This window comes from Engystomops pustulosus, chromosome 2 (genome assembly GCF_040894005.1).
Source record: "Engystomops pustulosus chromosome 2, aEngPut4.maternal, whole genome shotgun sequence".
Taxonomy (NCBI): domain Eukaryota; kingdom Metazoa; phylum Chordata; class Amphibia; order Anura; family Leptodactylidae; genus Engystomops; species Engystomops pustulosus.
Genome location: NC_092412.1, coordinates 100,872,230 through 100,895,006, shown reverse-complemented (window position 1 = coordinate 100,895,006; position 22,777 = coordinate 100,872,230). Strand labels below are relative to the sequence as shown.

The following is a 22,777-nucleotide window of genomic DNA, read 5'->3' as shown; positions in this document are numbered from 1 at the left end:
TGAACTTATCCCGGGCTTTTCAATGCATGTATACAAATTTATTTGCATGGCAGCAGGTTATTAACACATTGAACTCCTGACTGATGCAATGTTGCTTGAGAGTTCAAGTAAGTTCTATAGCATCATTTATGGGTTTTTTTTTTTAATTGAACGTTCTTACTGGATACTACATGTCCAAAGATATTCATATTTGTGATATTACAGTAGGTTTTCAGTCTATGCATAATAATGGCCTGTCCAGTCTTTGCACATTAGCTGACTGCCCTAGTGCCTTTATGACATTGAGGTCAGACTGTGCTGGCAATAGCACAACCATGATTGTGGCGTCTTGAATCTGAATGCTTCTGTCCTGAGATATCAATATGTTGTACAGCAGCCCAGCAGGTATATCATACCCCGTTTTGAAAATTGGAGTGAGTTGTGTTTAAAGTGCAGAATGTTAGTTCTGACATCCATCAAATTTAAGAACATGACCTATGGCCTATCTCAAAATGCATCAGAGAGGGGGTATTCCAGCCACAGATTCCAGATTGTATTGGACTTATCCCAGGCTTTTCAATGCATGTATACAAATTTATTTGCATGGCAGCAGGTTATTAACACATTGAATCCCGCTGGGCCATAGAATGGCATTGTGTGTCATTGATTATTGGAAATTAAGTTTCAGGCTTGAAGGAAGCAACACAGAACTGGGGATAGGAAACTGTAATGTTACCACAGAGCCAACATATTCAACAGGACTACATGTTGTAGAAAAAAATATGCGCAAAGTAATAAACATTTCTAGTAAACCGCTAGGACAGTGATTGATCACTAGTAGATAAATATGATAAACACAACACTCCATTTGTTAAAACAGTTCTATGTTCGAGGGAACCTGTCACCAGGGACCTCATTTTCACTAAGGAAAGGTTGCAGAAGCCCATCACAAATGCAGTACAAATAGCATTTGGATTACAATTATAATTGTGTGTTATAACTTACCTTGCGCTATGACAGAACCCTCTGTAGTCCCAGTGGTTGGGCTTTGGTTCACTTGTCTGTGCAGGAGACTCCTCAGCTCTTGGCCCCCACATTTGTGCTCCTGTACAGCTCCTCCCTCTCCAACTTGTCCGCTCACCAGGTTGTCAGCTCTGTGAAGGAGCAGAAGGGAGTTGCTGTACTGGAGTACAAAGGTGGGGGCCAAGAGCTGAGGAGTCTGCAGCACAGACAAGTCGCATGTTGTATTTTGAAATGCATCAGAACCAAAGCCCAACCCCTGTGACGTAACAGAGGACGTTTTTGCCATAAATCTTGGTGACTTTCTTCTGCCACAGTCGCAGTTGACATTTATGAAGGTCATTCCTCACTAATGTCCTAGCAGGATAAATAGATAACAAACATGTGTCTGGGTTCAGTTTTGGTTACAATCCTTGAACTTCCTTGTGAGACTTTACAGATGTCATTGGCAGCATCAGACAATTTGGGGGCTCTGATATCTCATAGATTGTTTGCAGCTTTGCATTAGGTAGCCAGATCAAGTTGATCAATTTCCCCAATTCTGTATATTTTGTGTTAATGTATTGATACACAAATTACTTTTTTTTTTTCAGTTGTGGCTCTTTTTCATTGACTATTAAAAATTTGAGAATCAAATTTCATGTCTGAGGCCCTAGAAGATTAGTGTGAGTGCCCTCCTCATGCAGAAATGATGGCAAGACAACGCAGTCCTCGCCATGCAGCCAGGCCTCATTCTACCATTGATGTCACCTCTGAAATGCTAGGTTTGTCCCTGGCAGGTAAGAAGCTACTGTGAAGAAGATTTCTAAAATAATGAAAGCCTATTTTTCAAACCTGTGATGACATCATGATTTGTAACAGGACACATGCAAATATACTCAGCTTTGATACGAGACCCAGCCTATAGTATCCATAATTCATCACCTGCTGCAAAAAAACATCCTTCACACCGATACAAAACAGGGTTATCTAGATGTAATACCGAGTGCCTCTAATCAGATCCTGGAGCTTTATGGTTCCTTGCAGTTTCACTATTGTTATTGTGGTTTTCATTCTTGCCGCAGTTTAACGCCAGCCTAACCCCCTTAGCTTGCATTGATCTTTTCTGTTTTACCAGTCATAATTGAAATATATTGCTTTACCAAGGACTGTACTAAAGACCAGCTAGACAATATAGACCCTCTGTTCTGCATATTAAAGGGGTTATCCGGGTTTAAAAAAATTTTTATGGCCGGGCTGGGGAGGGCTAGTTAAACATAATAAACATGGACTTACCTCCTCCGGCGCCGCTGATGTCCCGCGCCGCGGTCCCTTCGATCCGTGCCCCTGTTTACAGGGGCACGGAAGCCGCGCACAGGGAGCTTCCGGTCCGCGATGTGGACGGCTCCTCCCATCCGTCCCTATCTCTCAGCGTTGTAAGCGCTGGGAGATGGTGCGCATGGGAGCATCCGGCCGGCCGGAAGCTCCCTGTGCGCCGGTGTAATGAAACCGGCGCACCGAGAAGACCGGCCGCGGCGCGGGACATCGGCAGCACCGGAGGAGGTAAGTACATGTTTATTGTGTTTAAATAGCCCTCCCCAGCCCGGCCAGAAGAAATTTTTTAAACCCGGATAACCCCTTTTAAGAGAGGTGTAAAGTCTGACATTGAGGCTTCAGAAAAAATAAGCCACTAATACCCCCAGCTTCTACATTTATTCCCCATCACTAGTGGTTGGACCTCCAGAAATCGCAAGCATGGGGGACTGCAAATGCCTTCACGTGCTGTGTTATGAATGGAGGGATGATGCGCATGCTTGACCCTCTGTTCCATTTCACTGTATGCATTTAATTTTGTTCATGGCATGCTTGTAATGTAAAGGGCTTCAGATTTGTATTGTGAAATCCAAACAGTAAATTTACAGTAATTCTGCCTAACACATTTTGAAACTTACAATTGAACTCCTGACTGATGCAATGTTGCTTGAGAGTTCAAGTAAGTTCTATAGCATCATTTATGTTTTTTTTTTTTAATTGAACGTTCTTACTGGATACTACATGTCCAAGGATTTTCATATTTGTGATATTACAGTAGGTTTTCAGTCTATGAATAATAATGGCCTGTCCAGTCTTTGCACATTAGCTGACTGCCCTAGTGCCTTTATGACATTGAGGTCAGACTGCGCTGGCAATAGCACAACCATGATTGTGGCGTCTTGAATCTGAATGCTTCTGTCCTGAGATATCAATATGTTGTACAGCAGCCCAGCAGGTATATCATACCCCGTTTTGAAAATTGGATTGAGTTGTGTTTAAAGTGCAGAATGTTAGTTAATGACTCCAGAGTTCTGACATGCAGGGCTTCATAGAGTCTCCTTTGTCTTGTAGGCCTCTTTTTGGAATGGATCGTTAATGAGTATTTCTAGTCATAAACAATATGATCTTTGTGACAGAACCTTGTACAGTTCTCTGCCTGCCTGACATTCCTGTATTACCGTACTCAAAATGCACGGAAAGAGAAAGTCAGTAGTGACGAGGCTGAATGTAGCTGTGAGACTTCATGAAATGCCCTTCAGAACCAAATACTGTAAACTTAGGAACTATTGTAATGTATTTGATTACCATTATTCTTATCTAACCATGTTTACTTTATATATGAAGGAAATTTCCAGGATCCAGATGAACCAATATTGGAGTTTAGTTTAGGTAAGTCTTACACTTATACTTTATGTAAAACTGGACTGATAACTTAGATGTGATTACAAAAAACCTCTAGTGGAGACCCAACTTTGCCTCCCAGTACCCCATCTGACTGTAAGGCTACGTTCACATCTCATTGTAGCCCTTCATTGTAATTATACAACAGGTAGATATGCAACATATCCTTACAAAGAGGAACTTGGACATATCCTTCTGTACGCTTTCCAGTTCCAACCCTACCCACCTGAAAGCGGGAGGAGAAGTGCATATGGCAGCAGCCAGTGATAGTTGTTTCCTCACAACTGTCCTTTTATGGACAATTACAACACTGGTGACATCCTAGAGAAGTGATGGCAAACCTTTTAGAGACTGAGTGCCCAAACTACAACAAAGACCCGCTTATTTATCGCAAAGTGCCAACACAAAAATTTAATTTGTGATTTATACTCCTTGCTCTGTCACAGCTTTCATTGATACCAGCCCCTGAGGACACCAATAAAGCAGAAAATAGTCCCAGGTAGAGCTGCCACTTTAAAATAGCTCTGCACAGCAAGTCCTGGGCTGTCTGGGACTGCAGGAAGATACCTGGAGTCATCTCTGGTGATGGCCCGAGTGCCCGCAGAAAGGGCTCCGAGTGCCACCTCTGGCACCAGTGCCATAGGTTAGCCATCACTGTCCTAGAGCATACTCTCGTCAGATGCCATGGATGGATAAAATACAGTTGCATCCAACCCCCGTGGGCTATTAAGGCCTCTGCTGAGGATATATACTTTGCTTGTTGCTTTTTTTATCTACTGTTTCCTGCTAAATGAGATTTATACTGGGCAGACAGGATTCCCCCGCAAATATAGTCTATGTATACATTCAGCATATACGCTGAATTTATAAAAGAATGTAGCATAACTGTGATAGCAATACCATAATGGTACATTGTCCCTTTTAACATGGTTGGTCGAGTTTGCACATGCATCAAGAGTGCAACAGAAACCAAATATGGAAGGCTAATGAAAAGTCTTTCATTCACTTTCCATTCCCCCAAGTTCCGAAGGGAAGCCGTTGTTATTTATAGCAGAAAAAATTTAATGGGTTGCTTTCCTATCTTTTCTACTATAAAATCAGAAATATGACAGCAGGTGGCAAAGGCAGATGTGAACTTCGCCTTCGGGAGTGATATGTGACATGTGATAATATAAATATAATGACTTTGATTGTGTTTGTTAGTGGTCATAACTTCTCATGTTTTTTTCAGCATGCAGCGAGCTTACTACTCCATCACTTGAGCGAAAGCCAAATAGTTTTGTTGCTGTTAGTGTCACAACCCCTCCTCAGGCTTTCTGGACAAAGCATGCACAGACGGAGATTATAGAGGTGAGAATGTCCTAATCTAAAAAATTTGTGGTCACTAACTTTTGAATAAATATTAGGTCTACTTGAAAGAAGTCAAATATCCACCTCATGTATGTGGTGATAAATATAACACAATGGGGCTCATTTGCTAACGGTCACGCTGCTCACTTTTGTCAGACTGTTTGCTTTTTTCGGGGATTGCACAGCTTGGACAGGTATTTGACAGGTGTCTGTGCTGGGATTTTGGCACACGCGATTGTATTTTGGTGCAGCTGTGCTGGCTTCCATGCGACACAAATTGGGGGACGTGCCATCGGACGATCCAACTGATTCGGGTTGTGCGCGTTCGAACTCTGTCGGACCTGACTGGGGAAGCGACACATGCAGGATATCGGGGCGCACGATCTAAGTGAATAGTAGTACAAAGGACGGGTAAGTAAATGTGCCCCCATGTAGGGTCTTCTACACAGATTCCGGGCACTGTGAATTTTCTTTCTAGCCCCCACGTTTGCACAGGCATAAGTCTTGGTATGCGACCATTGTAACTTCTCCACTGTCAGAGAGGTGGTGGTAGTAGTTAAGCAGGAGGAGGGGGAATGTGTTAGGGCTCATTCCCACGAATGTAATGGGAGCCGATATGGAGCCACATATCGCCTTACACTGAGAAGATTACCAGAACACAAGCCCCTTCCTCTGCCCCATCTCCTCCTCTCTGATAGTGGAGAGGAATTTTATGATCAGATTCTGTAACTTATATGTCAGCTAGGGGGCTAGAAAGAATCTATGTAGGAGCCCCTACATTATTGTATGCTCTTTAACTTTTACTTGATAAGATAGACCAAATAAACAAGGAAGAAAGAAAAAAGTACTGAAACAGGTTAAGTTGGTGAATTAACCAAGGCATGATCACCAGTTTTCTATGGGATTTCACAAAAATGTGTGCTCTCCCAAAAACGATACTATAATTTATTCCTGGAACAGACGCAAGCTAGAGTATAAATTTACTCCAGCTGGGGTGGCTCATTACATAAATTTGGTGTTTCTTGCTGACGCACAGTTCTAAATATACCTAGCGTGTGAAACCACTGGAACAGTAATGTCTTTGCTCTGTACCACCGAGAAGTGATCTATTTCCGAGTCCCATTAGTTTTTTATTGTGTGAAACGTACCCTATTAAAATAACCATAAACAAACCGATACAAAGAAGTTCCTATTAAAGGACAAATGTGTTCGTGACGATGAATGTGTATCTTACATTTTCCTGTCTCTGCAGTTTTTTGTGGCCATTCATTTTAGTTCTATGAAGAGTTGTTGTTAAGCCTATGTTTTTCGGAAATTACAATATATTGTTTCCTAATATACTTTCCTAAGCAGAAGGAATCTACTACTTGTTCAACTTCCTCCAAGTTTGCTTGCTCTTTTTGCTTCCCAAATGACAGTCTGCAGCCTGTGCACCATAGAGCAGAGATGCACAACATCGCTGATATTGAGGGCCTGGACAGAGCCCACACAGTGGGAAGGGGGCCATGGGTTGTGCACCCCTGCCATTGACTACATATAGCAGTCTGTTTGTTTCCTGACAGGTTCTCAGCAGCTAAAGAGGACTGGAAATGTGTAAACTTCTGCTAGGGACAGTTTCTGTTTCCTTATTATCATTTACCTTTAGACCAAACTGCAAGGTAATATACAGTATACCCGTGGCTTGTGTTGGCTTGGCAAAGCATTTGTGAAGTAATCACTGGAATTAGATCTACAGAGTTATAAAATGTTAGCCACATCCAATAAGTCAAGAATACTTAATGTGTTTTATTCACCGGTAGATGACAAATATATTGGGGTGTCCACTGGATGAAACTTACAGGTTGATATGTAGCTGTAAAGTTTAAAAAAGTTTACATCTTTTGCTTACATAATGTTTTTGCCTTTAAAGGGAACCTGTCACCAGGGACCTCATTTTCACTAAAGACAGGTAGAAAAAGTCCATTACACCTACATTCCAAAGATGTTTTTGTCCCTTCTCATTTTCATTTATTTATAATTGTGTATTTTAACTTACCTAGCTCCCAGTCTGAATCCTATGTCAAACCAGAAACAATCCCCACCCCACCCCTAAGCAGCTCAGGATTCTGGCAGGAGCCAGGTAAGGTAAAATACACATTTATAGTAAAATTAAAATGGCATCTGGAATGCAAGTGTAATGGGCTTTTGGCAGAACAAATAATAGATCTGCTGTACATTCAAACTTCACTGTGGTTCTCTTATAATCACTTTGTTATTTCTGAAATAGACATTTAAAGGCATTTTTTCCTTTCCAAGTTGGTGGTGCTCTATTATCATGCCAAGTATGTATGGATGATCGCTAAAAAACAGAGAAAAGAGAAAAAGAAATGGCACTCACCACAGGAGCCACATGTGAGGTGTTGAACTCTCCTCCCGTGGTGCTTGTATGTTTTTTCATGTTGCCTGTAAGTATGACAAATAAACTGTTGTACTGAGCAGACTTGCAACCAAGTGGTAAGTACCATTTTTCTCCTTTTCTCTGTCTTTTGTAATGGGGTTTTGGAACAGTCTTTACTGGTTCCCTTAAAGAGGACCTGTCACCAGATTTTGACCACCCTGAGTAACAATGCCTGCTGATAAAGGGTTACAAGTCCTCCCCATATCACCTAAAATTAGCTGCCAGTGGGGACTGTACCTTAAAGGGAACCTACCACCACGATTCTACCTATAAAGGTAGATCGGGTGGTAGGTGGATGTAAGGGACGTGAGGATAGCTCTTTTTAGAGCTAATCCTCACGTCCCCGCTAACTTTTAATAAACTTTATTCCCCTAATATGTAAATTTACTTATGCGGCTACTGGGGCGTGGAGTAGCCGGGCACGAGGCTACACAGCGCGGCTACTCCACGCCCCAGTAGCCACTTTACTCCTCCTACCCTGTGTGTGCGGCGCGCAGCATCCGACAAGCCGGAGTTCTGCGCATGTGCAGTAGCTCCAGCCTCGGAGCTGTGGCTGCTCAGCTACGAGGAGCTGCGCGCCGAACACACAGGGTAGGAGGAGTAACGTGGCTACTGGGGCGTGGAGTAGGCGCGCTGCGTGCCCGCCTACTCACGTCCCTTACATCCACCTACCACCCGATCTACCTTTATAGGTAGAATCGTGGTGGTAGGTGCCCTTTAATTACCAATGTTTTTCTGATATGCAAATTAGGTTTTCTGACTAATGTCCACTATCTGTGGCTCTTCTTTCTCTCAGGGTGGTTGTGAACCAAGCCCCATTATTTTGACTGACAGCTTTGTGTCTCTTCAAATCCCTGTTCTGCCACCTTGTGCTTAGGGACTGTCTGCTAATATTCAACTACATGAATATGTAGTTGCAACTCCAGCGCTGCAACTCCACCACAACATCCCCCATAAGAAAACTTTTTCCCCCTATTTTGTGCATCCGTTCTTTGGCGCCTGGCTCTCAAAAAATCCCCCACATTTTTTCCTCCTCCTCAATATTCAACTACAGACATATAAAGCTCTATGTACAGATGGGAAATATTGTGTACATTTTTTTACATGGTGCCTTGTGTTACATTCATGACATGTAACCAGTGACATAATTTTAAAAGTGCCATAAAAAAATCAATAACTTTATTTGTATTTGCATATGAACAACAGGGCATACAGAAAAACCATAAAACACACCGAAAACCGCACAGGATATTTGTGCAAAATTCTGAGGGCAAAGCCCATAAACCCCTCCTGTGGAATGCAAGCCAAAATAGACAATCCGTTATATATACTAATATGAAGCCTAAAATGGAGACATGTAGTGTGCAAAAAGCAATAAAGTGTTTTAGAAGATGGGACACCATCTGATGTCCCCATAGCAGTGAGTATAAATTTAAAGGGAAAGGTCTAACAAGGAGTAGGGGTGAAGCACAGGAGGGGGATACACCCACAATTATTGTCACGCTGTGGGAACTTCCTCAGGCTGACTTCCTGCAGTATACATTGTAAAATGACTCCCTTAGAAGAGATTGTAGGGTGCATTTGATGATACTGTCTCATCCTGGATAATGGGCACTTAGTATATACATACTATAGAAAGGTAAGATAACCACATATGAATAAAATACCTTTTGTAAGGGATTTAAGTGTAAATGTCCATTTCTTTATCGTGGTTTGTAGTAAGAAAATTCCTAATGGAGATTTCCTCTGGCTTGTGGCAATGGAGACTATACACAAGCTGTAGGTAGCAAAGATAGCGCCAACACGATACAATGGGATACATTCTCCAGCTCAGCTCATCCCCCTGGAAAACAGGAGGAAAAGTGAACATCAGCCCCTCTTTCCTCCACCTGAGCCAACACCTAGCTACCTCTCCCATTTCAGATCGTGCTTGACAAAGGTCGATTTAGACCAGTGATGGCGAACCTATGACACGCGTGTCAGCACTGACACGCGTAGTCATTTTTGCTGACACGCGGCCGCCCAGCTCCCGCTGTCCGCCCCCCTCCCTGTGTAATGTCCGGCCCCAGTGTAATGTGCTACCCCTATGTTAATGTCCCGCCCCCGTCCTTGTGTTTCTGTCCCTGTGCAATGTGCTCCCCCTGTGTTAATGTCCCTGTGTAATGTGCTGCCCCTGTGGTAATGTCCCGCCCCCGTCCCTGTGTTTCTGCCCCCTGCTTACCTGTCCGGCGCCGCGTTGGTCCGCCCACCTTCTGCAACTCCTCCGGCTCCTCCAGGCTGCAATGCGCGCTGCTCGTCACGTGACTGAGGCGACCTGACGTCAGGTCACGTCAGTCACGTGACCCGAGGCGCGCGGTGCAACCTGGAGGAGCCGAGCCGCCTGCAGTAAAGCTACAGGGAAGAAGACATCACTGGGTAAGTATGTAAGTTTATTATTATATTATATTTAAAGGGAGGGTGCTAGGGGTATTTTAGTAGTAAAGGGAGGCCACTAGGGGTATTTTAGTAGTAAAGGGAGGCCGCTAGGGGTATTTTAGTAGTAAAGGGAGGGTGCTAGGGGTATTTTAGTAGTAAAGGGAGGCCGCTAGGGGTATTTTAGTAGTAAAGGGAGGCCGCTAGGGGTATTTTAGTAGTAAAGGGAGGCCGCTAGGGGTATTTTAGTAGTAAAGGGAGGCCACTAGGGGTATTTTAGTAGTAAAGGGAGGCCACTAGGGGTATTTTAGTAGTAAAGGGAGGCCGCTAGGGGTATTTTAGTAGTAAAGGGAGGCCGATAGGGGTATTTTAGTAGTAAAGGGAGGCCGCTAGGGGTAATTTAGTAGTAAAGGGAGGGTGCTAGGGGTAATTTAGTAGTAAAGGGAGGGTGCTAGGGGTATTTTAGTAGTAAAGGGAGGCCGCTAGGGGTATTTTACTAGTAAAGGGAGGCCGCTAGGGGCATTTTAGTAGTAAAGGGAGGCCGCTAGGGGTATTTTAGTAGTAAAGGGAGGCCGCTAGGGGTATTTTACTAGTAAAGGGAGGCCGCTAGGGGTATTTTAGTAGTAAAGGGAGGCCGCAAGGGGTATTTTAGTAGTAAAGGGAGGCCGCTAGGGGTATTTTAGTAGTAAAGGGAGGCCGCTAGGGGTATTTTAGTAGTAAAGGGAGGCCGCTGCTGGACATGTTATTAATAAGGGGAGGCCGCTGCTGGACATGTTATTAATAAGGGGAGGCCGCTGCTGGACATGTTATTAATAAGGGGAGGCCGCTGCTGGACATGTTATTACAAAATTAGGTTTTTCCTAAAGGTGACACAGCACCCGAGTTATGCTCGTTTTTTTTGGCGAATTTTGCCACACCTAGCTCAAAAGGTTGCCCATCACTGATTTAGACCGAAACGTCGCTAACGAAATATTGTGATCTGTTGTTACAATATATGATTCTTATAAACTTTTGGTGGAGCTGTAAACATAAACTATATGATATGAATTAGAAGAAAATCTAAAATTCAACATAGGATGTGTGCTACGTTCTTCTCTACTGTATATTGGGGCCGAGTACCCGACCCAAGCACCATCCGTACTTCATTAGGAGTGCGGTACCCCTGTTTCCCGGACTGTATTCACAAAATAATATGTGAACGTAGCCTAACTATAATTTGCATTGTTGTAATATTTTTACCTAAATGTCTTTTTCCCCAGCTTCTTATTTGAAGCTTGAATTCCATGTGGTTTACTCTATATAATAACAGATAATATTATTGTCTTACAGGGAACAAGTAACCCTATATTTCTTAGCAGCATTGCCTTCTTCCAGGACTCTCTTATAAATCAGAACACCCAGATTAAGCTGTCTGTGTATGACGTAAAAGACAGATCTCAGGGAACTGTAAGTGTCTTTTATCCTTCTATTTCATTTTAGACAACTAAACCAGAACAGTTAAACACATTTTATATCAGGCACCAGTAAAATGAGTAAACCCCAATTTAAGACCATTTTATTTATTGGAATCTGTTACAACCTGACTACAGTCTGCTACAGTTTTCCTGTAATACAGGACTTTAAAATTGTATTTACCGTAGAATCAATTATCAAGGTTTTTATTAATAGATAGTGGTCTGTCTACTTCATCTACTTTGCTTCAAGGTCTTTTAAAGGAAACCCACCACTACGGATCTACCTATTTAGTGGTAGGTACATCTAACATATGTAAGCATAGCCCTTTTTAGGGCTAGTCCTTTACTCTCCTCTATCTCTGCTAATCTTTAATCAGGGTAATATGCAAATGTTTTAAAGAGGCTACTGGAGGGTGGAGTAGCTGGAGCTAAGACTACACGGCACGGCTACTCCACGCCCCAGTAGCCACTGATCCACCTACCCAGACATCTTCAGCGCGCAGCTACACTCGTCCGTGAAGCCGGAGTTGTGTGCATGCGCAAAGCACAGGCCAGCGGCTGCGCGATCTCGGTTCCAAAGCCGAAGCTACCGCGCATGCACAGAACTCCGACTTCGTGGATGGGAGCTGCGTGCTGAAGATGTCTGGGTAGGAGGTTCAAAGATGCTACAGGGGCGTGGAGCTGAGGCTACAGCTGCACTGTGTAGCCTCAGTTCCGGATACTCCATGCCCCAGTAGCCTCTTTAGAAAATTAGCATTTTACCCTGATTAAATATTAACAAAGATGGGAGTAAAGGATTATCCGTAAAAAGGGATATCCTTACATAGGTTAGACGCACTTACTACCCGATCTACCTCTTTATTGGTAGATCCATAGTGGTAAATTGTAGCTAAATATATTATTTCTCGCTGAGTCAAGATGCAGATAGAAAAACCAGTAGATACCATAAGGCCTCTGAAATACATCTGAAATAAATCTGAATTAGTTAGATACATACAGATAAATGTTGTAAACACAATGTTAATGTTAACACAGTCGCTTCACTGGGTCAGATATATCAAAAAATCTAGAAACGAGCATAAATGTGTAATTATTGGGACATAGTAGCTAAATATATTATTTCTCGCTGAGTCAAGATGCAGACAGAAAAAACTGTAAATACCATAAGACCTCTATGTGACCTGCTGGTAGCTCCCAGTAAATGACTGTATTTTTATGCCAGGCTTTGGTTATTACATCCCCTCTCCAAAGCATTTATGACCACCTCCTTGCTCCCTCGCTCCCCTGTTGTCTGCCGAAATCTCACTGCAGCACTGAGCTCTTACCCGCTGCTGAGCAGGAGGAGGGAGATGCGAGGGACCAGGGAGGCAGAAACAAGGGCTTTGCGAGGTGTGTACCCACAAAATGCTATCTTTTAAAATAAAGATTGCAGTCAATTCTATAAATAAAGTACTGTATAAACACTTCTAATAATCATATGTGGGCCTATGAATCTTTTAAGTTACAATCCAGTGGTAGAATCCTTGGCCTCCTCCTATTTGCCCACTTCCTTTAAAGAGACACTCCAATGATCCCCCCCCCCCTTTAATTAAATTTCAAGAATTCTATTAAATTCACATGTGCTACCTTATCTAGTTATACACTGTCCTCCCATCAGGCAGAGATGGTACAGTCTCTAGCAGCCCATGTGTTTTTTCCTTGCTGCATTTTGGTTAATGTAGGAGGTGGAGAAATATGACTTAAAGGAAACCTACCACTTGTAGTGGCAGGTTTCAGAAGAAAACACCGAGCACCAGCTCAGGCTGAGCTGGTGCCGGAGCTTATTTTTGTTAGTGTTTTAAACCGCTTAAACACTAAACACTTTTTAAACTGTATAGCCGGCGCAGGGAGGTACGCGCAACCGTGCGCGCGGCTACATAGGAAGTGAAGGAGAGCCGCGCGCATGGTAAGCGCCGAGCGCGTACCTCCCTGTGCCGGCTATACAGTTTAAAAAGTGTTTTAAACCGCAATACCGCGGTTTAAAACACTAAGAAAAATAAGCTCCGGCACCAGCTCAGCCTGAGCTGGTGCTCGGTGTTTTCTTCTGAAACCTGCCACTTCAAGTGGTAGGTTTCCTTTAATGGTGCATACGACTGCATTGAAGGGAAATGTGTGTCACACTCTGCACTTCTTCTATGAATGTAGGAATCATGTAAGGGATGGAGGAATGGGGAAAAGGGAGTTTCACTTTAAGGAGCACATCACGTTCAGATTTCAAAATGTATCAAACTATTAAAATGAAAATGTGTTTTTGCTGCCCATATGAACCAATAAAAGTGCAGCTTTTATTCACGTTGCTGCAAACGGAAAGTTGTTCTGTGTTTGGTTTCTATAGACAAATGCAGATTTTCTCAGTATGTTTCGTAGACCCTATTTATTTGCTCATCTTGGGCCCATTTATGTCATTTGAAATTATTTTACTCACATGACCATCATTGTCACAGTATTCTTTCTCACCACCTCCTAAAACAAAATTAATTTACATTGTATTATATATAAGTGTATTACACAATTTTGGCAGTATTGTACAATACATTCTTACTGTGTGATCTTATTGTCTTTTTTTATGCAGATGTACTTGCTGGGCTCGGGAAAGTTTATAGTGAAAGATCTACTGCAAGAGAAAAGCCACAGGTTGCACTTGCCGTTATGGTCAGTGGGAAGTTTGTGTTTTTATCTCTTATATTTATATATTGTGTATACAGTTTTTTTTAGAGTTAAACAACACGCCTACAAGGCAGTCTCCCTAACTCTTACTTCCCGACCCTAGTCACAAGCCTCTCACTTGGCCAAACCAGTTCCCTACACTGTACTGAAGAGACTCAACCAGGTTGAAACAGTCTGTAGTTGAGAATCTGGTTCTTCTGGAATAGATATGGTTTTGGTTTTAATCTTGTATCATGTCATTAGGCTTCTTGTATGTCATGCTGATGTCAAGGGAGCTGCCTTAAAAGGTAGCTAAAGAGGCGTGGTTTTCCTTATCCCATTCTGTAAAACTTATTTGCATGTTTTCCCAGAATCCCCTAGTGGATCGTCCATGGCTATAAGTTTCTACACGCCTTCAAGGCAGGCAGTCTCCGTAAGAAGAACTCTTACTTTCCGACTACAATAGATAAAAAGATTCTGACAAGCAGCAGTGGCTATAAGATTTTATGTACTGATATTATGTACTGAGCAGATATGAGATTTACTGGATGAGTAAGGGAATATATAGGTCATAAGACACAGTAGTGGTTAACCCTATCACGACTACCACCCCACCACACACACACCCAATCGCACCTGCATATGCTCAACACCCTCATCATGCACACATTATATACTGTGTTTACTTGGATATGACTGATTCACATTGCAGTCAGGAGGAATGTCTTGTGCTTGGAGCAAATGAGTAAATATTTTAAGAGGGCAGCAGGTCTGCTTGTTAACATACTTCAACGTTCCACACATTGAACACTACACAAGTAGTAGGAGTAGATGTGTCTTGATTTTCATTAGAGTAAAAGCTGTGCTTTTTACAGGTCTGCTGAACAACAGCATATTGGTAATATCACTGTAATAGGCTGGCAAATGGAGGACAATGTTGACCAGCAAGCGCCTGTGTCCAGATCATCAGATACTGTTAATGGGCGAGTGAGTATTCTTAAAAAAAAAAAAAAAAAAAACCTTAATTAGAGAAACAAATCACATTTTGTTGTGCATTGACTTTGCGTATGCCACATCATCCATAATAATCTCTTTCTAAAGTCCGATCAATATCCTGTAAAGCCAGACCTCTACTTTTCATTGGATGTCGTCTGGCATCACAGAATTATGTAGATCCATTCATATTTATTGTATTTATAGATTTGTTTAACTATATACAATATGCCATTGTTATAATGTAAGTGAGGTCAGCTTGGAACTATCTGCTTTATCAGGTGGTTTTCCAGGATCCTATTTGCAACCCTATTTGATGTCTGTTTTTTTTAATAGTCTATTTATGCTTGTTGTTGTTTTTTTCTATTTTTCGTATTAAATAAAATGTATTTGAGGCATGTGCTAAGTGTATATGTGTTCTTTTCTTGGTTAGTTTACAGCATATTTTTTCACACATATTCTCGGGCACTCCTTAAGTGTAAGATTATGGTTTCCACTTTTAACTTATTTCTCATCATATCCATTCAGCACTTGGTCTATTTGTAGCTTAATGCTATCAAATGGCACTGTAGAGTGATTTGCTTGGTATTGAGTAAAGAGGTCATGCAATCTTACAATGATTGTTGTGCTGGTAGTCGGCACTCGGCTCCCCTTGTAATAAAACAGCCTTATAAAAAAAAACATTGAGATAATTTCATAAAGGTCTTTTTTATTGAGCAATGGCCCCAGTTGCTGTAAAAGTATATATTTTATAATCATTGCTAAGATGGCCTCCATTTTTGCTTTAAAAACCTAATCTATATAAATGTTATACCGTATTCACAATCTTATGTTTTATCTCTATTCTCAGCTCAACAAGGGGAAACTTTCCTGTAGTGATGGATAGTATTCATTGAGCTGGTAAACTGACGTGTTCCATATCTCGTTTTATTTAGACTGTAATTCCTGTCGATGAGAGTTTAACAGAATCATTAGGAATTCGCTCAAAATATGCCTCACTGAGAAAAGATACACTATTGAAATCTGGTAAATACAATTGGATTAACATGACTATAAAGCTTGTTGTGTGATTTCTTTTCTATTTAAAACAAAATGCCCATCTAATCGACTTGATTAGGCAGTGTTCTGCTTTAGGTTGTCTGCACACATTGTGGATTGTCATGCAGAAACTACTTATGAAAATCCACATCCAATGCACACAATATTTATGTGCGTTTTTCATACATCATGGTGAGGATTTGATGCATATTTTTACTCTCCCATATACTTTAATGTTCAAAAAATGCATGCAAAAATTTGCGAGGACACAATAAAAATAACACAATCGTAATTTTAGTTTGTGCACTAAGCAATCGATTCGCGTGACATAAAAAAGCATTTTCTACATTTAACTTTTCCAAATCACATTCACTTTTTTGCTACTGTATTAGGCTGCTGATTTTCTGCACCAAAATCCTCACAGAATCCATAACGTGAGTGGATCTAAACTATCATAAATGCACTCATAGGTCAGGTAGTTCAGCTTTGCTGACACTATGAAATCCAGCCTTATGTGCTGTGAATATTTACTTTATTATAGAGTGCTCCCAATATCTACCCTTTACTCAGGTGTATGCAAGCTTCTATGAGTGAATAGATTTAGGCTTCACATTACATACCGGTATATTACAGTGCATAGAGAGGAGTACCTGCCCCCTGAAAATACCCGACTGCCAGCGCAGTCAGATAAGAGGTCAGATCCTTTAGTAACAATTTTCACAACATATATTAAAATAAATGTAACATGTATGGGGAGAATGGGGGGCATGTTTGGTGGGGGTCTTTTTGGGGGGTGACTCTTTAAGAATTTACTATTACAATTTTTTTTTTGTTCACCTTTTAGTGTTTGGGGGTGCAATCTGTCGCATGTACCGGTTCCCTACAACAGATGGAAACCACCTGCGCATATTAGAGCAAATGGCTGAGAGTGTCCTCTCTTTACACATACCTAGGCAATTTGTAAAACTTTTACTTGAAGAGGATGCCGCAAGGTGAGCTTTATGTGGTTGCACAAATACATAAAAAAAGTCACAGGTGGAAAAACCAGGGACCTAGACAATATTATTCAGTTGTTATTGATGTTTTGCCTGATCTAGAAGCATGTTTTTAATCTTTTCTTGGGAACCAATATAAAATATATGTTACTATATAAATTCTGACCCCATTCACTGCTGTTTTGTGGCAGTCGCCATAATATTTCCTGGTAGGAAACACTGCAGAATTTCTGCCATTAATTATGTTGTTGAGCATGTATGTTTTTATTTTTTATTGATTTCTAAAAAACTAGGAATATTACTAATAATGAAATATCAAAAGGTCCTAAAAAAAAAAAAAATCATCAGTTTCATCTGATATTGTTTTTTTTTTTTTTTTTTTTTTTTTTAGAGTGGTATAAGGGGAAGTGTCAGACCAAGATAAAACTAAGATCAGACATGTCATTGTGGTAGATGTACAGGATTGATTTCAGGTTGTACACGTATAACCAGTATCTTCTGTATCGGACATGTTACCTAACCCGTTCAGTCCTCATGTGATCTCACATGCAAAGTGGGCATATTGCTTACTCAAAACTAGCAAGGCACAACATTTACTTTGGTTTTATGGTTCTTAGTAGTTCAGTGTTTTCCAGACAGAAATACTAGAATCCTAGCCATTGGTTCTTTACAAGGAATCTATCACAAGCCATAGACCCCACAAATAATAATTTCTTTATTTATACAGCATACACAGATTGCGCAGCGCTGCACAGAGCTTGCCAAATAGTTCCCTGTCCCCAATTGGGCTCACTATCTAATCAACCTACCAGTATGTTTTGGAGTTTGGGAGGAAACCGGAGTACCCGGAGGAAACCCATGCAAATACTGAGGGAACATGCACTCTTTGCAGATGTTGACCGTGCCCACACACTACCTTGTAATTTGATGCCACCTCTCCTATAAAAAGCTTTTTTATTCACCCCCTTGATAGGCTGTGGAGCTCCAGCATAAAGTCCTCAACTCATCTCATTACTCCTAAACCGGCCCCCTACATGGGACTCTATTCTCTTCTGGTGTCGAGTTCTCATTTATACCCATGTGCCAAGACAGTGCACATAGGAAGAGCCCTCATCAGGTAGTTGGCTGTGCTCTTCCATGTACATTATGGATGAGCGTGGCTGGCTAGCTGATGAGCGCTCCCACTTCTGCTGCACGGTTTAGCGCATGCAGGATGACTCAACACTAGAAGTGGATGACATCGCTGTGTAGGTTGGCTTAGTAGTGTGAGGGGACGAGAGGAGGCAGGGTAGCTTGACTTTATGCCAGAGCTCCCCAGCCTCCCTGACTTCATGAAGGGGGTGAATAAAAGTGTTTTTTTTTTAGAAGAATGGTGGCTTCAAATTACTATATAAAGCAGTCAATAGATGACATATACAGTGACCTGTAAGGTACTGTGCGTGTTTTGTGGGGGTATGGCTGGTGACAGTTTCTATTTAATATAGAGTATGGTGTACTGTTACTGTGGAAAACTTGTTGTAAAATGTTCTTCTCTTAAATGATATTTTATGTATATACAATACTAAAAAGTTTAGTGTGTGTGAGGTGCTGGCTTCTTTATTAATGAATTCCACGTCTTCATTTGCACAGGGTGTGTGAACTTGAAGAACTGGGAGAGTTGTCTCCATGCTGGGAGAATCTTCGCCGTCAGATAGTAACTCAATATCAGACCATCATTTTAACATACCAGGATAATCTGACTAATCTTCACCAGTACAAAGGTCAGCTGGATTAATCACAATTCTAGTGCTCTTAAGATTTGTAATACTTTCATGCATCCAGCATCCATTAGTGACTATGACAATGGGGGCATGCAAACAGTAATGACTTAACAGCCCCCTCCTTCTGCCGGTAGCCTGTAGGACAAAGGACGTCACAGAAGGTCCCGAGCACTGCTGCCCGTAAATCACATGACCTGTCAGTCCTGACAGCAATATGGGTGTCACTATTAGGGTCTTATAATTACCCTGATAAAGTTATCTATAGGTCAGTGGTGGCGAACCTATGGCACGGTTGCCAGAGGCGCACTCAGAGCCATTACTGTGGGCACTCAGGTTCTCACCCCAGGACAGAGTTCACCAGACAGGAACAAATCCATCAAATCTTCCTGTAGTCCCAGGAAAATTAAGAGATGCTGCTCTCAGCGCTATTTTAAAGAAACACTCCATTGGCTCTTTGGTACTGCGACAAAAGTAAGAAGGTGTGGAAGGGGCTGCATTATCTTTGGAGGTCATCCTGCTGGACCCTTCATTCTTTCTCTGGAGAAAAGCTACAATGAGAGTCTGAATTTTCCCCCTTCTTTCAACTGTATTGGTGGCCTTAGGGGCTGATACGATTGAAAGATGTGGAAGAACTAGTAGGAAATAAGTTACTGCTTAAAATTCCACGTTGGCACTTCACGGTAAATAAGTGGATTTTAGTTGCAGCTTGGGCACTCCGTCTCTAAAAAGTTCGCCATCACTGCTATAGGTGGTCAACACCTTTAAAGAAAAGTAATGTACAGTCAGTTATAAGTTCTGCTCATGTTATACCTTCTCTATTGCATATACTGTTCTGACTTTTATCTGCTTTAATGTGAATATCAAATTCTAATCACCACGTTTTTGAAGTTGTTGTTATTTTTGTTGTTTAGGTGTTTCTTTTAAGGCGAGTAGCTTAAAAGCAGACAAGAAACTTGAATTTGTTCCTACCAATTTACACATTCAAAGAATGCGAGTTCAGGATGAGTCTACATCAGGTATTAATGTATACTATTGTGAGGTTGTTTAATATAAATGTAGATTCTTATACAGGGGGTCTAAATCTCCTATCAGATACCATTGCACACTCCTATCAATAAATGCTGTAATGCCAATTCACATCTTTGAGAATTACAGAGACGGCATAGAACAGCTGCATAACTCTGGTCACTGTATGATATGGCTGAGATGGGGATAACTCATTATGGCCAGGCTTCTACAATTAAGTTTAATAGCTGTTGGGTTTATCTAAAACATAACTTTTGTTTGTGTTGCCTATAAAGATATGTTTAACAACTTCAAGGTTACAATCTATCTGACTGAGTTACAACTAGATTTATGCATGGATTGTGATGTGTGATTGAGAGGACACACACTGTAATGCTGGATACAGAGGTAAGTGCTATTTAAAAAGACGGTCTTTTTAAAGGAAACCTACCATTTGATTTGATGCATTATGAAGCAAACATACCTTGTGAATGGTGTTGCTACACTGTTGCAAGATCATATCTTGGTTAATCCCTGAGCTGAGTGGTTTTGCTAAAAAAAAAAAAATATACCATTCAGGACCTTGGGAAAGCTGGGACAGTCTGTCTTACACATTACACAGGAGCTTGGAATTGCAAATGGATGCTATGTAAAGAATGACTAAGCATGACTAGTCAAGCACTAATCAACCTGAGCTGAATGGCTCATACACCACAGCTGGGGTATGGTGCAGCAATTGATTATTCTGTCTGGCAGGAAGAGAAATGCAGCAGATTATGATGCAATCAGAGAGAAACTGCCCTGCCACCAGAAGCAGCAAAGCGCCAGAGCAGATATGGAAGCCACATAGCTTCATTATCATAATGTTATATCAGTGTAGCTACAGCAGTCTCAAGGTATGTTTGCTTCATAATGCATCAAATCACATGGTAGGTTTCCTTTAATGGCACTTACCTTTGTATACCGCATTACAATGTGCTTCCCTTCAATCACACATCACAATCCATACATATTTCTTTAAAAGATTCATTTAGTTTAAGTGTTATTAGTTGATCTAGAAGGCCCTATGGAAATTATGTAACAAAATGCACCGACGATGCACTGAGCATTTGAAACGCTTTGACTGTACTTTACTGTGTGTGTACCAATATGTGACTGTCAAAACCTTCAACTGATTTTATGATACTCCTATAAAGCCTTCAGAATTTTACTGTTCAGCCTACTGGTGCTGTATCCACTTTTCTTAAATGCACTGTTGATTCAAATGGATTTTGTACTGTAAAAGTTTAGCATAAATCAGAACTAACAATCTAATCTTAACTTCAGATCAGAACTATGATATAGTGACTATCGGAGCACCCGCTGCACATTGCCAAGGCTTCAAGTCCGGTGGATTGCGAAAGATGTTACATAAATTTGAAGATGCAAAGAAAAGGTAAGTATTTCTTTAAACCAGTTCCATTATGAAATTGATATATTTATTACCCCTTTATCTTGTTCTTCATGACCAAACCTATACGGTCTTCAGACAGACTTGGTCTAGTAGAATGGTTTGTTTCAGTATAATTCGGCTCTGACAGATGGTACATTTGTACAATGGTGTACAGGAAGTTTTCTAGCAGTTTTGACCCTGAATAACTGCTGATTGTGCCAGGAGCCATGATAAGATATTTTATCATACCTTTGTGTATGTAGTTAGTAACAACATATGGATAGGGGACTTGAAAAACCCCTTTAACAAAATGTTTAATGATAACTGTGAGTCCAACTCCCAGTTACTGCTAGGATCCCCAGCAAACTCAAAAAAATGTGGCCCACAAGTACATTAGGTGAATGGAGCGAAAATGGGACCTCTGCACCATCCACTTCTTTTAGATTTCCGCTGAAGGAAACCTGTAACCATGAAAATGCATTGCAATATTGATACAAAATGTTGTACAGTAGAATGGGCTGCGCTTTTTCGTATATAGTTTTGAGAAAAAGATAACTTTTTGAAATTTATATTGATTCGTATTCTATATTTAAAGGGAACCTGTCAGCAAAAATTAACCTAATAAAGCACTACCTGTATGTTAACAAGCATGACAGAGTGTGGTGGTCTCATCCAGAAAATCAACTTTGAAGTGAGTTGTAAAATGGTTGTATGAAAGTCAAAGAGGCGGAGAGTTTAACACTGAAGTCAAGCTCTCTTCCTCAGAAAACCCCCTTCACTGTAATTAATGGTCCAACATTTAGATACATCACTAAATAGATCTCCTGAAGTCCGTTGCACAATGTCAATCACAGAGGAGGAGGCGTTCAGAGCTCCCCATCTTGACTTGAGTGTTAAGCTCTCCGTCTCCCTGACTTTTTTACAACCAATTTACATCTCACTTCAAAGTTAATTGTTTAGATGATGCCATCATACTGAACCATCAAAACAAGAACAAAGTAGTGTGTCACTGACATAGTTGGTTCAAAAAGACATGAAAATTTTATTAACATCCGACACTGAACACAGACATAAATATAAAATCAATTAAAATTGTACCAAAGTACATACAATTGTCTACCATGTTATATGCACTATGATTGGTGCAAAAACAAAACACCTCCTGAATGGGTGTCATCCACCCAAAACCACCCCTAAACAATGAGAAAACACGTATAAAGTGCAAGTGCATCTGTCAAGCTGCCATAAAAGTGAGAGCCAAGTAAGTTAATGCCAACAAGGTGAATAAAGTAAAAAACCCTAAAGTGGAGGTAAAACCCTAGTATATATGACAGGTAACCTGGCAGGCAAACCAGTGAGATAGCAGCAAACAAACGGGGTGGTGGAGTAATCAGGAGGTGGGAGCCCTCCACTACCTCAATTGACTTTAGGGTTTTTTACTTTATTCACCTTGTTGGCATTAACTTACTTGGCTCTCACTTTTATGGCAGCTTGACAGATGCACTTGCACTTTATACGTGTTT

At 41.1% G+C, this 22,777-nt stretch overlaps 1 protein-coding gene across 10 annotated transcripts in view; it reads left to right on the top strand.

The window, feature by feature from the left end:
• Positions 1 to 22,777, top strand: part of INPP4A (inositol polyphosphate-4-phosphatase type I A) — a 76,513-nt gene that overhangs the window by 22,315 nt on the left and 31,421 nt on the right. For all 10 annotated transcript variants that reach the window (XM_072135722.1, XM_072135726.1, XM_072135727.1 and 7 more), the window contains 11 exons: positions 1,593 to 1,778; positions 3,637 to 3,681; positions 4,925 to 5,043; positions 11,222 to 11,338; positions 13,958 to 14,037; positions 14,907 to 15,018; positions 15,960 to 16,050; positions 16,907 to 17,054; positions 18,687 to 18,817; positions 19,729 to 19,833; positions 21,149 to 21,257. In XM_072135722.1, coding sequence (XP_071991823.1) covers positions 1,688 to 1,778; positions 3,637 to 3,681; positions 4,925 to 5,043; positions 11,222 to 11,338; positions 13,958 to 14,037; positions 14,907 to 15,018; positions 15,960 to 16,050; positions 16,907 to 17,054; positions 18,687 to 18,817; positions 19,729 to 19,833; positions 21,149 to 21,257 — 1,148 coding nt within the window. In that variant the 5' untranslated portion in view covers positions 1,593 to 1,687. The remainder of the gene's footprint in view (positions 1 to 1,592; positions 1,779 to 3,636; positions 3,682 to 4,924; positions 5,044 to 11,221; positions 11,339 to 13,957; positions 14,038 to 14,906; positions 15,019 to 15,959; positions 16,051 to 16,906; positions 17,055 to 18,686; positions 18,818 to 19,728; positions 19,834 to 21,148; positions 21,258 to 22,777) is intronic.